This window comes from Cryptomeria japonica, chromosome 5, assembly GCF_030272615.1.
Source record: "Cryptomeria japonica chromosome 5, Sugi_1.0, whole genome shotgun sequence".
Classification (NCBI taxonomy): Eukaryota; Viridiplantae; Streptophyta; class Pinopsida; order Cupressales; family Cupressaceae; genus Cryptomeria; species Cryptomeria japonica.
The window spans coordinates 846,020,292-846,034,375 of NC_081409.1; the positions used below are offsets into that span (position 1 = coordinate 846,020,292).

At 35.0% G+C, this 14,084-nt stretch overlaps 2 protein-coding genes across 9 annotated transcripts in view; one reads left to right on the top strand and one right to left on the bottom strand.

Moving 5' to 3' along the window:
- The first annotated feature begins 1,049 nt into the window (after positions 1–1,049).
- On the top strand, positions 1,050–11,679 carry LOC131072452 (uncharacterized). 8 transcript variants are annotated; one of them, XR_009372773.1, is made up of 3 exons: positions 1,050–1,820; positions 2,290–3,703; positions 11,103–11,679. XR_009372773.1 is itself a non-coding variant. In XM_059221802.1 (3 exons), the coding sequence occupies exons 1-3, from the start codon at positions 1,712–1,714 to the stop codon at positions 11,554–11,556; spliced, it is 261 nt and encodes an 86-aa protein (XP_059077785.1). In that variant the 5' UTR covers positions 1,050–1,711; the 3' UTR covers positions 11,557–11,679. The 8 variants fall into 8 exon arrangements, 1 of the variants encoding a protein (XP_059077785.1); XR_009372775.1 differs by having other exon boundaries at positions 3,645–3,703; XM_059221802.1 differs by having other exon boundaries at positions 3,645–3,703; positions 11,464–11,679.
- Positions 4,401–14,084, bottom strand: part of LOC131072451 (protein XRI1) — a 61,209-nt gene continuing 51,525 nt past the window's right edge. Inside the window, exons 4-10 of the mRNA XM_058008614.2 lie at positions 7,482–7,601; positions 7,165–7,304; positions 6,194–6,272; positions 6,005–6,107; positions 5,867–5,907; positions 5,537–5,611; positions 4,401–5,372 (exon numbers count right to left, since the gene is read on the bottom strand). Coding sequence (XP_057864597.2) covers positions 5,092–5,372; positions 5,537–5,611; positions 5,867–5,907; positions 6,005–6,107; positions 6,194–6,272; positions 7,165–7,304; positions 7,482–7,601 — 839 coding nt within the window. The 3' untranslated portion in view covers positions 4,401–5,091. The remainder of the gene's footprint in view (positions 5,373–5,536; positions 5,612–5,866; positions 5,908–6,004; positions 6,108–6,193; positions 6,273–7,164; positions 7,305–7,481; positions 7,602–14,084) is intronic.

Sequence of the window (14,084 nt, forward strand, 5' to 3'; positions counted from 1 at the left end):
TAGTAGTGTTGAATAATAAAGAACAAGCTTAGATTATATCCATCAAACATGGTTCATAAATAATAACTTCCTTGATTATATCCATCAAATTCCAACCCAACCAAAATATACTTCAACAAATCATTTCTTGAAAATTCTAAAAATTCTATGAAAATGTAGCTTATATTTGAATGAGTTTTAAAATTTTGGTAAGATGCCCATTACTATACTCCAATAACAAACTATAAGTAGAATTATATCTATATAGTGAACAAAGATGATTTTCTTTTTCAATTACAACAATACTGCAACACATACATACATCTTCCAAAAAAAAAAGGGTGTTTGACTAAAATCTTAAATTGATTTCAAAGAATAATAACAAATATTTCTTTACACTAGCATCCAATATAATGATTTGTAAAGTTGTATTCAATAGAATTTATTCAAAAGATTTATAATTTATATACAATTTAAATAACTTTTTGGGGCAAAAAAGGGAAAAAAAAAATTTGGGGTACTCTAAAATGCAAAGATGAAATGTCCTGCTTCCCTTTAGTTTCTTTTTTTTTTAGAAATCAAACACAAGAAAATGTTTTTATCAAAAATTCTATTATTACCGCCAAAATAAATTAGAGGGAAAAAATGCCCCCAAATAAAGGTTAGTCCTTCTTATTTATTTCTCACAGGCGAAGCAGGGGCCAACGCGGCGGCCAGACTTTCACGTTTTCCCAGCACGTTTCCCAGCACATGCATGTTTCCCAACAAGCACGTTTTCTCCGAACCGCCGGTAGCAGACTGTATACGGAGGGGCACGGACCGAGGAAGCACGGCTATCCAGGCGGTGCAAATTTTCTCCTGGATAGCCAGTGCCCAATACTTGTGCAGCTGATGTGGCATCACATGATTGGTTACTTTTCACAACAAATGGTATATTTCATTCAATTATTGATACTTATCATACAACTATTGATACAAAGTTGTACAAAAATTGAAAATTAAATCAACAAAGTCAAGACATAAAATTTATCAACTTTAACTAAACCAAACAATGCTACCGTGTAATCGAGATGCTAATTCAAATTGGATCATGACAAATAAATATCGCCCCAGGTTTCGTATAGTTTCCTGTTGGCTTCCTTCTCGTGCATACTATAGGCATCTTAGTTATCTGCAATTTTATTTGGGCCAAACGGGATAACAGCAATTTCCAGCAACATCTTGACTTCACTGGCTTCAACCTAAGGATAGGATGATTTGGGTTTTAGTGATCCATTTGCTCCCGTGTGTCTTGTTGCGAAGAGAATTGCCTGCATCTTTCAGGGTGATGCTCTGTGGTAGTTATTAGTTTGCCACAGTATATCCATGTTGTTGCCACATGGCTGTTGGTTCAGTTTATTATAACTGTACGATAAGTTGCTGCGTGCTCCCTAATTCAAACCTTCAGCCTCAATGCAATTTGCTTCTATTTGGAAGGCATGGCAACAGGTGGCACCTTTTCTTATCTGGCATGCACTCCTCAGCATGGGTTCAACTCTTCCACTTCATCTGTTGGTAGAATCTTCTTGTTCAGTCTTATGACTTTCCTATGATTCTTTACCCTCGTTGCAAAGCTGCCTGATTTACAGACAAAGGAATTCATACTTTTTGTGATCTATGGAACTTTCACGTCTTTGGTCGGAAAATGATGCAGTAAATTCATTCTAAATTTCGTCTTCTTCCTACCGATCTGATGCTGATTCAGGATTTTTTTACGCTGGTGTCCCCTACTCTATTGGATCTGATTGCCACGTCATTTGTTTTTAACTTGCTGAGGACTGGCACTGCCCAACTAAATCCTGGTTTACTCTTTTTCCTCGTCAAATCTATCGCTTGCTGCTGTTCTTGTTACAGATCTTAATGCAAAGTGGAATTGTGTTTTTTCTATATCTACTTGGTTGCTCTTGGTGCTCATTTGTGGCGTTCTACTGATGCTAAATAGACTCATCTAATAGCTCGTCATTTGCGTTTCCTTACAACTGCTCCTTTGCCTTGTCCCTTTTGCAATCTTCAAATAACTATGAAGAGTCTTTTGGTTATGTCCACGTGTGCGTTTGATGTGGCTCCCTGATTCCTTTGTTTTTCCTACTTTTTTCCCTTCGCAGTCAGCTCGTTTGGGGCTCTTCATGTTTCTTGTGATGTGATTTCAGAATCTTCCGTTAACTTATTGTGCAAGCTATCTGGCGTCTTTGCTGCCTTGTCATCCTTTTTTCATACTTATTATCACTTTTGAAGTGGAATTTCATGTCGGTTTGCTTTTTTTTCTTGCAGATGAAGCAGTTATCTGCTCCGCTTAATAACAATACAACAGCTCTCATAGAGCTTAGAACTCAGTTTTCTTTAATTAAATCTCAATCGCAAGCTCTTGGGAAGATCTGAATGCTGCTTCACCCTTTATCTTTGTTTCCCTTATGGTTGTGCGTTACAGATACAGAGTGGGTTCAGGATTCCATTGTGTGTAAGTTTAAATCTTTGTTCGTAAGTGTGCATTTCTGATACAGTAATTTCTATTCTTGAACTCTCTAACGTGGCCCTGCTGTAGATGGGACCCTATCTCTTCAGCTGTTAAACTGCTGTGTAACAGCTGATCACAAGCATATTCAGGATTGCTTATACTGGTATTTTTGGTTTTGGTGCCTGTGGTGAACCTGATATTGACAATAAGTTTGAGAGGCAAGTTAGCCAAGCTGCTAGTGCTGGGTCTCTGAGTAAATTGGAGTTTTTAGATCTTACCTGTGCTAATCTTACTAGAGTTTGCATGTTAACAGTTACATTCCTCATCATTTCTTGATTCCAGAGATGAACTATGCTATGTGGTATGGTAGACAGCTTCAATTTTGTGGCTGAGTGAAACAAACAAGAGAGTTATATTTATGCTCATTAGATGATGTGGGCAAGCTTCAGGAATAAGTAACCCACACCAGGATTTCCATGATGGATGGATGCTTTGTTCCAGCAATCCTGTGACTTTTACAAAACTTGATATTACTTATTTCTGTCCACTTTTGGCAGCCTATATTGTATTACACTCCTGTTCAAACATAGTAGGCCTTTATCCCAAATAAAAAAGTTCGTAAGTTCAACACTCCAATTATGATGATTTTCGAAAAAACTATGCAAGCTTGCTCGAGAGTTTGTAGAGGTTAAAGACTGCCAAGATGACCTTAACACCTTCAAGTCAAACATAGAAAGTGTACGTTTCTAAAAGTGAATCATAAAACAGATAATAGTTTTGTCTGACAAAACCACCATAAACATCAAAGTGGCAGTTTTGAAAGTGCCGTGATTATTTTTACAAGCAAAAGGAAAAGTTGCCCTTTATCATTCAAACGAAAAGAGGAATAATTGGAAATGGCCTCTAGCAGTTGTTTGGTTTTTGGGACTTCGTTTTATCCCTTTCTTTTAAGATTGCCTTAACAGCCATTCCGATGGATTTTTACCATTTTTCTAATTCTTTTATACAAAGATCGAGTAAGCTTGGTTAAGAGTGCTCAAAGAAATTGAGTGCTGTAAAAAGATGTGCATTTGCAACAAGTTACATCAAACTAATAGGCAGGGTGTTATCAGTATGTTTGTTGGTATCCGTGAAGACCTCGAGAAGGTACTAAGTTTTTAATGTTGTACAGGTGATAGTCAAACGAGATGGCAACATTTTACTCTTTGTCCATCACTAGGTTTCTCCAAGGTAAATTCCTTGTATCCATTTATCTCTTTATCCATTTGTTGTCTCAGTTGCTTTCTTGTTTCCATTTCATGCAACTGCTTCCTTATATCAAAACTAATAAAACATGAGATATATATGTTTATCTGGCTTAAATTACTAATATAGCACTTGTTCACAACAACATATCGTAGTTTTCAATCTCTTAGCAATTAAAAGGATTGATAATTCTTGTGGAATAAAAGTCGCACGTTAGTAGTAAACAAGGATGTACATAATTGTACAATGAATTGAAAATGTAGATAACAGCCATAGAGCTGTCATTGCATCAAATTTTGGCCTCAGATTGCTGTTTTGATAGCTTAAAGTTGGGAACAACATGGACGTAGTAAATATATGGTGGTAAAATCCTGACCCATTACGGCCCAAACATCATTCAAACTATGCAAATTTGAGCCCCGTTGGCACCAAAGTCCCTTTAATGCCTTAAAAGAAAAACCCACCCCTTAATCAATATAAAAACAAAACTTTTTTTTTCAATAAACAATTGGAAAAAAAGAAAAAAAAAACACCGTTCTTTGCATTAATACTTTCGGAAAACATGGTTTTCAGTGTTTATACATGCCTACCCAGAGTATAGATGCTAAAAATTGAGTTTGTAACCGACATTTCAAAATGAATATTACCTAGGTACTGCCCTGTTTTTTCATAAACAAGTAAATTAAGACTCTTCATTCTTCTCAACTCTAACACTTGGACAAATCACAAGACATTGTATGCAGTATTTATACATGCCTAAACAGTATTATGTAGGTACTTCCCAGTTATTTTAATAAATAAATAGAAAAACACACTTCGCTTTTCTTGGAACTAAATCCTGGACAAAACATCATGTTCAGTATTCGGCAATTTGCATATGCCTACCCAGAGAATAGACTCGACAAAAAATAATATTCAAATTGTAAAACTGACAGTTCAAACTATATATCATCTAGGTGCTTACCTTCCCTTCTTTAAGTGGTAAGATTTCAATAAAATAAGCACCCAACAACACTCAAAGTCAATACAACTTAATTTACCTATCCCCACACAAAGTCAATGTCATTAGATTAGTTACCACGCCTTTGTTTTTTAATCTAACCCCCTCATCCACAGACCATCAGAGACTGCCCAGTCTCTTGAATTGGTACATAGGGACTCTCAGAACTTTGAAAAGCCATTATAGACTTCAAAAATAAAAAGTAAAAATCAAGTACTGCATTCCCAAAAAGTACACTTGTGAGGAACTCAGATTTGCCATCCTGGCCATTGCACAACAAATGTTTTTCTTTTCTCTGCTTTTAAGAGATGCCCAACTAAGAAAATTGAACCTTGCATTTAAAAGACTCCCTGCTTTTTTTTTCTCTCTTTATTCATCCTTTTGTTCTCATGATAGTAATGCTGCCATTCCCTTCTGTATGGATCTTTGTAAGAGACACTACCGCCTTCCCAGAGTACGGTAATGAAGAAACTGGCTGTGATGCCAAGCCATCACAATCACTACCATGTTGAACTCCTGAGTTAGGCATAAGAATGCGCTGATTGATGTCATTGAGTGTAACATCCCCTTGTACACCACAGGGCTTAACAAGAGTGAAAGGGTAGGCCACTGGGGTTACCAGCCTGGTTGGAGTGTGGTGCCTTATTTTCTTGCCTGACACAAAAAATAGATTTTTGAGAATTCCATGTGAACATTTTGGCTAACTTATCTGCAAGAGGAGCAACTATGCTAACTCCTTTATACTTTCAGGTATTTTGGACCTAACTTCTAAAAAGAGAATAGCATTAAGAGAGATAAGTACAAAAACAAGAACTTACCCGGCAAGATAGCCTGTGATGGAGCAGTGTGCTGTATTTCAAATTCAGATTCAGATGCTTGCAGTTGGCAAAACTCTACAAAATTTTATAAGAAAAGAGATCTTATAAGTATTCATGATATTTTCTCTATGTTAAAAAAGGTTGACAACATTCTACAATCAAGGTGGAGCCATTGCTAAATGACCCAGGTTCAAAGATAGCACTAATAATGTGGATCCCACCCAGACCAGGCCAGCTGTGAGTTCCAGGCCTTGTAAACAAAGTGACAATTCACTTATAAAGACAATAACAAATATAAAAGCACTTCGCTAATAATCAAGCACATCTTACCCGATATGTCAATCTGATCATCAAAGTCAACTGCTCCTTCTCTGCATACACAATGTCAGCTTTCAAAATTAAGCTTATCATACAAAAGGATTCTGTCAGGATAATATTGTTGTTGTTATTTGGTACTTTCAGACTTACAATTCATCTGACATTAATTGCAATTCCCCATCATTAAGACAATTATCCACCCAACTTGTCGATTCTTGTTTCATGCTTTCACTCACCGAACTATATGGATCTTCTGTAAGCAGAAGACAATTTATTTCAAGGGTAAAGAAAAACACATAAAATAAGATGAAAGGATTCAAGCAAATTCTCATATGGCACCTTTACACAACAAGCCCTGCGAATTCAGCTCTGGGCTATGTACATCCACACATCCATCCATAGTTGAATTCCTGCAACCCTGAAATCCACAAAAAAGAAATAACCACTGAGTCATGATTAATAAAAAATCATGTACATCTATGTTGATTCTTGTATTCTTGTATAAGTTTATAGTGGCCTCAATTTTCGCATATCAAGATATAAGCCATATGAATAGATGAATGGCATTCTGAGAGCTCATTGTAATCCAAACTGGAACATGTATAATTTTGTTCGAATAAAAGCTAACAGAGAAAGTATGTGGAAATAAATAAATTTCCAGAATATTGAACCCCGACCCAAATCAGAGGGTTTAAATACAGATAGCCATACAAAATATTCATTTATATAATTTGTAAATTAAAATGAAAATTAAAAACTGTGAGACATCAATGAATTAAACCTGGTGAAAAGCAATCTAAAAAATGTCCTGAAAGGTTCTTTTCAAATTTAAAGCTAATTATTATCATGGAGACCATTATTGGTTTGTTTATACACCAAATTAAGGAAATGGATCATAACAGGTTTCAACGAAAATTCAACGAGCTGAAACCTTTGAGAGGAACAGAACTGTGCATTTGGTAGGAACTGGTAAGCTGTTGAGAATAGGAGTATAATCAAACCAATATCCTTTTGACTTTTTCTTACGCAACTTTTTGATGTGGTGCACTTGAATTTTATTCTAACAATACAATGCACATCCACCTTCTTGAATATTAATAAGATAAAAGAGATTATGTAATGGGACATGTTCTGTTTTTTTATAACTATTCATGAGGTATATGACCAACATATTGTGTCTTCCCTAGGCTCACCTTTCATTTCCATCGCCATCTTCACTCCCTTCAAAGGTCTTGTGATTGTTCAAATTTGCAGGTTCAATTTTTGTCAAGTTTAAGGAACCAAAACACAAACAAAAAATGAAGCCATACCTCAAATGTTTCTAATCTGTGACCGTTATCTTCATTACACATAGTAGGATCAGAGAACTGAAGCATTCGTCGTCTTTTAGAGCGGGGACTGTCCACATCTTCCTGCATGCCAAGGAGCAAAGAAGATTCTTCTCCATTTCCTGGAGGGCAACAAATCATTGTTAGGTAAGAGATAGATGATGTAGTTTAGAAATGGCCCACTTTCTAGACTATTTTCTAATATTTCAATAGGCAACTAGTGCAACATGCTACTGAAATTTAGCTTAATATAATACTGTCAGGGATAGCCTTAAGAAGAGATTCTGAATCAACAACACCTTGTTTATCCACAGAAGTTGGAGCAAGTTTTGATTCCATACAGTCTTTAGCTGGTGTTGACTCAAACAAATTCCTGGACTCTTCTTCATTTAAATTGCCCCATAACGTATGCGAAATGGCTGATTTCAAAAAGACAACAAAAAACAAAATTTAGCTCTCTTATCAATGGAGTTGTTTGTTGATATCAGACATTTTGTAGTCCAAAAATTTTAATCAAGGCCCCCTTCCACAAGCCTGTTAAACTGAATAAGTCACCAGTCAACCTAGCAACTCAGGCTGTGAAACTTTAGTGTCAATCATGTATCAGGTGCTTAAAAAATAAAATCACTTGGGTTCATATACAATATATATCAGGTAACAAAAAACCAAAGATTATTTGTAATCATGATAAGATACGAAAAATAGCACATCACTTTTTTATTAATGATGTAATTAATGGGCTCGATCAGTTTTGGATTTAATGGCTGTAATTCACACGAGATTTTAGAAATTACATAGAACACAAACAGGGTAAAATTGCCTGAGATTTTGGAATTACCTTGGCAATCAACACCAGACATTTTCAACAAGCTTATAAATAGGTGTGGTTTAAAAGTATTATGGGTTTGTATCAATGCTTAAGTATAAAAATTGGTGTGTTAAGTTGTCATATTGGAATTCACACCGGCATAACAGAAGCAAAAAAATGTGTCACATTGGAAAATAATTTCAATAGTAATCTTCTACAAACATACCAAGAAATGAAATTTGATGCAAAGATGGTAAAATTTTCAGCTAATAAATTAGTAAGTTTTTTGTTTCTTTGGTTAGAAGTCACACCAAAATAGAATTTGTCCCTGGTCCAATCGACCTCACCAACATAAATGGAAAAACTGTTAAAACAATTTTAGGAATAAAAAAATCAGAAATTTCTCTGTATTGATGTAGTTATGCATTTATTACACTGTAGGTAGCTAATTTAGATAGTTTCAATTTGTTTAATTAGGTTTCGTTTTGCTTGTCCTTTTTGAGTGTAATGTGTCATCCTCTTCCTTAGGAGTTACACTTCCTTTTTGGGAGAGTGAGGAGTCACCTCATTTCTTGAGAGTTATCTCATGGAGAGTGAATTGTTATCCTCTTCTCCTGCTTGTATTTTCTATAAATGCAACTTCATTTCCCATATTGTACACACTTTATGAATTGTATAGCTGAGTTTTGTCCATTGTGTTTTGAGTCTTGACCCTGTGGCATTTCCTTGAGCAACTAGATTTATTGTAAAGAGCTTTAAGGCATTTGTTCCTAGGTAAAGATAATCATGTAACTATCTAAAATCTTGCATGGTATGAAACCAAGTTTGCATGTAAGCTAGTTTTGTTTCCATTTTGTAGAAATTAGTTTTTCTAGGTTTTTATTTTTTTGGGCGAATGCTAGAGCAAATCTAAGATCACCATTATGTCCAAGGCATCTAAGAATGTTGTTTCACCAACTTTTCATCTAAATTGGACACCTAGAGGCCAAACTAACAAGGGTTGAATATTGCTTGTTATCTGTAATTTTTCTATAAGTAACTTCATACAAAAGTGTGCTGAAGCATATCCTAGCTCCCCATTGTGTTCAAAGTGGCCAAAAACCTAACGATTGCCTATTAAGTCATCTAAATCGAACTACTTTTCTAGAAGCCCCAATTTTTCCCCAAGTTCAAGTCATATGAACCATAGTTGAAAAAGACGGACTTGGCATTGACTTGGCTGGCACAAAATTTTAAAAAACTCGAGAAAAATCGACAATAGCTCGGCAAATTTATCAAACATTTCAAAATACATAATTTTTTTAAAATATTCTTATATGACAAGAGATCCCAATAACTAGTGGGGGTTTGGGAATGGAGACCCTAATGGGTTTGAGGGGCATCAATGATAAGCTACACAAGGTGTTCAATGTGAAAGTGAAGATATGCTATGCCTCCAAAAAAGAAATTTAGAGAAAATGAGAAAAGAGAGTGAAGATCATCACCAATGAAAATCATTTTTTTTTAACAAGCAAGATAAACTAAATCATATGAATTTGGACTAATTTTTCAAGGAAAAATCACAATTTTCTGCATTTACTTGCAAGTTTTTCAAGCAAAAATCACCACAAGTTTTACAAAACTCATCGGCCAGTTACTGGGTGAGTAACTCACCTAGCGAATTGGCTCACGAGTACTTGCGAGTTTTGCAAGTACTAGGCAAGTTTTTCAAGTATGATATGAACAACAAAATGTTACACTTGTGCTTAAGAGTTATGCAGCACAACCAAACCCAACACACCAAATAGTTCAATTTCATGGAATATTCGAACAACCAGAATTAATTTTGTCCAGTCGCTCACCCTCTACCCAAGCTTGCCCGATGCCACCACTACTAGAGCACTACCCAAATAGTTCTCAAACTTTTGTCTTTACCTACTAAAAGAAAGGAATCTTCAATGGAGCATAACTCTTGAACCATAAGTCAAACTTTGACACATTTTGTAACCTAGCAAATTTTGTTGCATAGAATACAAATATTGCATCATATTTTAGTTCTTTTTATCAGTAAAATTGATTCTAATTTTATTAAGATCAGGTTTTTTGCCTAGCCCGAACCAAGTGGGGTTACAAATCAAAAAACCAAAGTGAAAGTACTGTTAAACATTTCACCGCTGCATATGTGCTTTTGCTTTGGAATGAGAACATAGAAGCATATGGAAAGTACCTTCATCCTCCATGCTCATATCTCGCTTCCTCGTCACCACCTTCCACACTTCCTCTTGCACTTCTACTTTCTAACCTTTCTCAAAACTTTCTCGAAAGGGTTATTTTTCCTTTTTTTCCAAACGCTCTAAAGTTTCTGGTCTTTCTCCATCTTTGAATCCCTCACACCATTGACGGTGTCCTTATTTGAACTCAAACCCTTGCTCAAATCTTTAGGATTATTTTGGTCATTAAGCAGTGCTATGTTACAATCACCCTAATAAATCTCGATCTTTGTGTTGCTGTCCTGACACCTCTCTTCCTTCTCCACCAAATAGTGAGTGGGAGAGACCTCTTTCCATCAAGATGCTTGTCCATTTGATTTACACTTGGCACAAGAAGCAACAATATGCCCAGTTTGGAAGCATCTTTGGCAATGAAACAAAATCTTTTCATAATCCCTAGGTTGAAACCAATAACCTTTAGCCAATTTTATCAAAACCTCCTCAGGGAAATATGTCAACCTTTCCATTTCCACCAAAATACAGGCATACGTAGTCTGCTGAAAATTTGAAGAACTCCCATCCATTGCTAGAAATCTACCTACTATTGAGAAAATGTCTCAACCTTGCTGTTGCTATTTTTGAATTAAATTATTAATTGGAAAATTGTAATTATCCTCTAGTTCTAATAAAAGTTGCTAAATGCAATTGTGACAAATTGTAAAGATGTTTTTTAATTGTCAAAATAGTAAAAGCATGAAAATGGTGAAAGATAAATGAAAGCTTGCTAAAATAAGAAATATCTTTCAAAAGTTAGATAAAAACACAAGTTCAAAGAGGAAGTTTTCTATTTTTTTGTGATTTATGGTTTTTCTCCTGCCTATTTATTTAGTGTTTGAGTTGAAGGAAACATATGTTATTCACAGGTTGTTGAAGCAAAGAAGTGTTACAGAAATTCAGAGAGAAGTTGTATTGATGTAACTCAATGGAAGGATTAATACAAGTCTTGGATCTCTTTGGGTGTGGAGTTTTTTCCCGAAAGGGTTTCTCCACGTAGATCTTGAGTTATGGTTTGCATTTATTTTGTTATCCATTTCCATCAATGATTTATTGCTATCTATTTATTTGAATGCGTAAAATTATCAGCATAATTTCACTATATAGTTTTATCGTGTTTTCAACATTTGGTATCAAAGTCAAGTTGGCTTGATTTGAGAAGGGGATGCCTTTCTTGGAATGTTTGATTGGGTTTTTTGTTGTAATGGGAGTGCGTTTTTTTTCTTGCAGTTTCAAATTCAATGCAATAAGAGATCATGGCTGGCTCATCTTGATTGGACATTGAAAAGTTCAACAGTTCTGGATATGATTTTTGGAAGCTAAAGATGGAGGATATTTTAGAAGAAAGAGATCAATGGATTGTTGTTAATAAAGAGGAGAAACCAGATACTATGACAAATGAAGATTGGAATAAAATAGATAAAAAGTCTCGTGACACTATTCGTTTGTGTTATCTAATTTCGTTCTATTGAAAGATTCAAATGAGGTTACTGCACATAAATTATAGAATAGAATAGGAGAGATTTACCAAACTAAGAGTCTCATTAACAAGTTATTTCTGAAAAGAAAGTTATAGTCTTTAATGAATGATGGAGACTCAATTGCAATTGCAGAACACTTGAATTCATTTAATCTAATCTTGAGTTAATTGCAGTTAATTAATGTAAAAAAAGAGGATAAAGATAAATGTATTCTATTATTATGTTCGCTACCTAAACCTTGGGATAATCTTATTCTCGCAATCAATGGTTCTTTTCTAGATGATTTGAAGTTGGATGCCCTTGTTACCACTGTACTTTCAAAGGAAATGAGGAGAAAGGCTTTAGAGGGGTCTAAATCACCTAGTAAGAGTAGATTGAGATGTTGGAACTGTAATAAGCGGTGGCATCTCAAAGAGGAATTTAAGAATAAAAAGAAAATTTATGATGATTCATCTACAAATTAATCCTCTAATGATGAAGTTGCTAATGCTTTCGTTTAATCCTCTAATGATGAAGCTGCTAATGCTTTCATTATTTCTGCTAATATGACTTATGATGACTCGTCTAGTAGATTCAGGTGCATCCTACCACATGACTCCTCATAAGGAGTGGTTTTCAACATATTTGTCTTATGATGGTGGGGAAGTTTTCCTCGAGCATTATAGCACATGGAAAATTGTAGGCCAGGGGGAAGTAAAATTGGTTTTCAGTGATGGAAGGGTTAAAACCCTTAAAAATGTATTGCACATTCCTGGTTTAGCTAGATATTTGATTTCTATATTTAAAATGAATGATTCAAGAGTGCATGTTACTTTCAAAAAGAGTGTTTGCAAGTTAAGCAGAGGGAATTTGATTTTAGCTAAAGGTAATAGGTGTGGCACCCTATTTAGACCTGATGCTTCTACTTTTCGTAACTCTGTTAATGTAACTGATAACTTTGTATCATGTAAGTTATGGTACCATAGGATGTGCCATGTTGGTGAAAAGGATCTCAAAACCCTCCTAAATAAAAAGATGGTTGATGGTTTGTCTGGTTACTTGCTGATTTTGATTTTTATGAACATTGTGTATGAAAAGCAACATAGAGTATCTTTTAAATCTGGAAGTACTAGAGCTAAACAATTTTTGGAGGTAATTCATAGTGATATTTTTGGTCTTGCTGATGTACCATCTATTGGAAAATCTCGCTACTTTGTTTCCTCTATTGATGATTATTCCAGATATTCATCGATTTACTTTTTGAAGGAAAAATCTATTGTTTTTTCTATATTTAAAGAACTTAAACCACTTGTTGAGAAACATACACATAAAAAAGTGAAGGTTTTAAGTACAGATGATGGTGGTGAATTTTCCTCTAAGGTTTTTGATGACTATTGTAAGAATGCAGGAATTATTAGGTAGAAAACAACACCATATACTCCACAACAAAATGGAGTGGCAAAGAGGATGAATAGAACTTTAATGGATAGAGCTAAAAGCATGTTAAGTAGTGCCAATCTTGAACAACGTTTTTGGGGCTGAAGCAGTTCACATTGCTTGTTATCTAGTTAACAAATCTCCCACTTCTGCTCTTGTTGATAAAACTCCCTATGAGGTATGGATAGGTAAAGGACCATTAGTTTCTCATTTTAAAGTTTTTGGCAATGAGACATATGTTCATATTCCTAAAAAAAACGTTCTAAGCTTGATTTTAGAGCTAACAAGTGTGCTTTTGTGGGTTATAGCAAAAACATTAAGGGCTATAAGCTTTGGGATCCTATACCCAATGAAAATGGTATATTCTAAAGATGTAATTTTCAAGGAGCTAAAGGAATTTTAAAAAGACGAAAAACCTCAAGTGAAGCCTAACAAAATAGTGCATTTTGATATTAAGGTTGAACCACAGAAAGATACACAAATAGAACAACCTCAAGAAGATGCACATGTAGAACAACTTGATGAACATGAAGGTGAAGAAGAAGGATTAGAAGAGAATCTTGAATATGAACAACCAAAGCATCTTGTTACACCTTAAAGAAGATCCATTAGACAACGTAAGCCCATTGATAGGTATGGATATAGTCCATCTGATTTTCATTGTGTTTTTGCTTTAACTTGTACTAACAACGAACCTAGATCTGTGAAAGAGGCCTTATCTTCATATGAGCATGAGTCTTGGTTAGAGGCAATGAAAGATGAAATAAAGGCTTTAGAAAAATGTGACACATGGGATCTAGTTGAGTTGTTTAATGGGAAAAAATCAATTGGATGCAAATGGGTATCTAAGAAGAAATTTAGAGCGGATGGTCAGTTAGTGGCAAAAGGTTACTCACAGGTTGAGGGAGTGGATTTTAATGAAATTTTTTCTCCGGTGGCTAAACTAACCTCCAT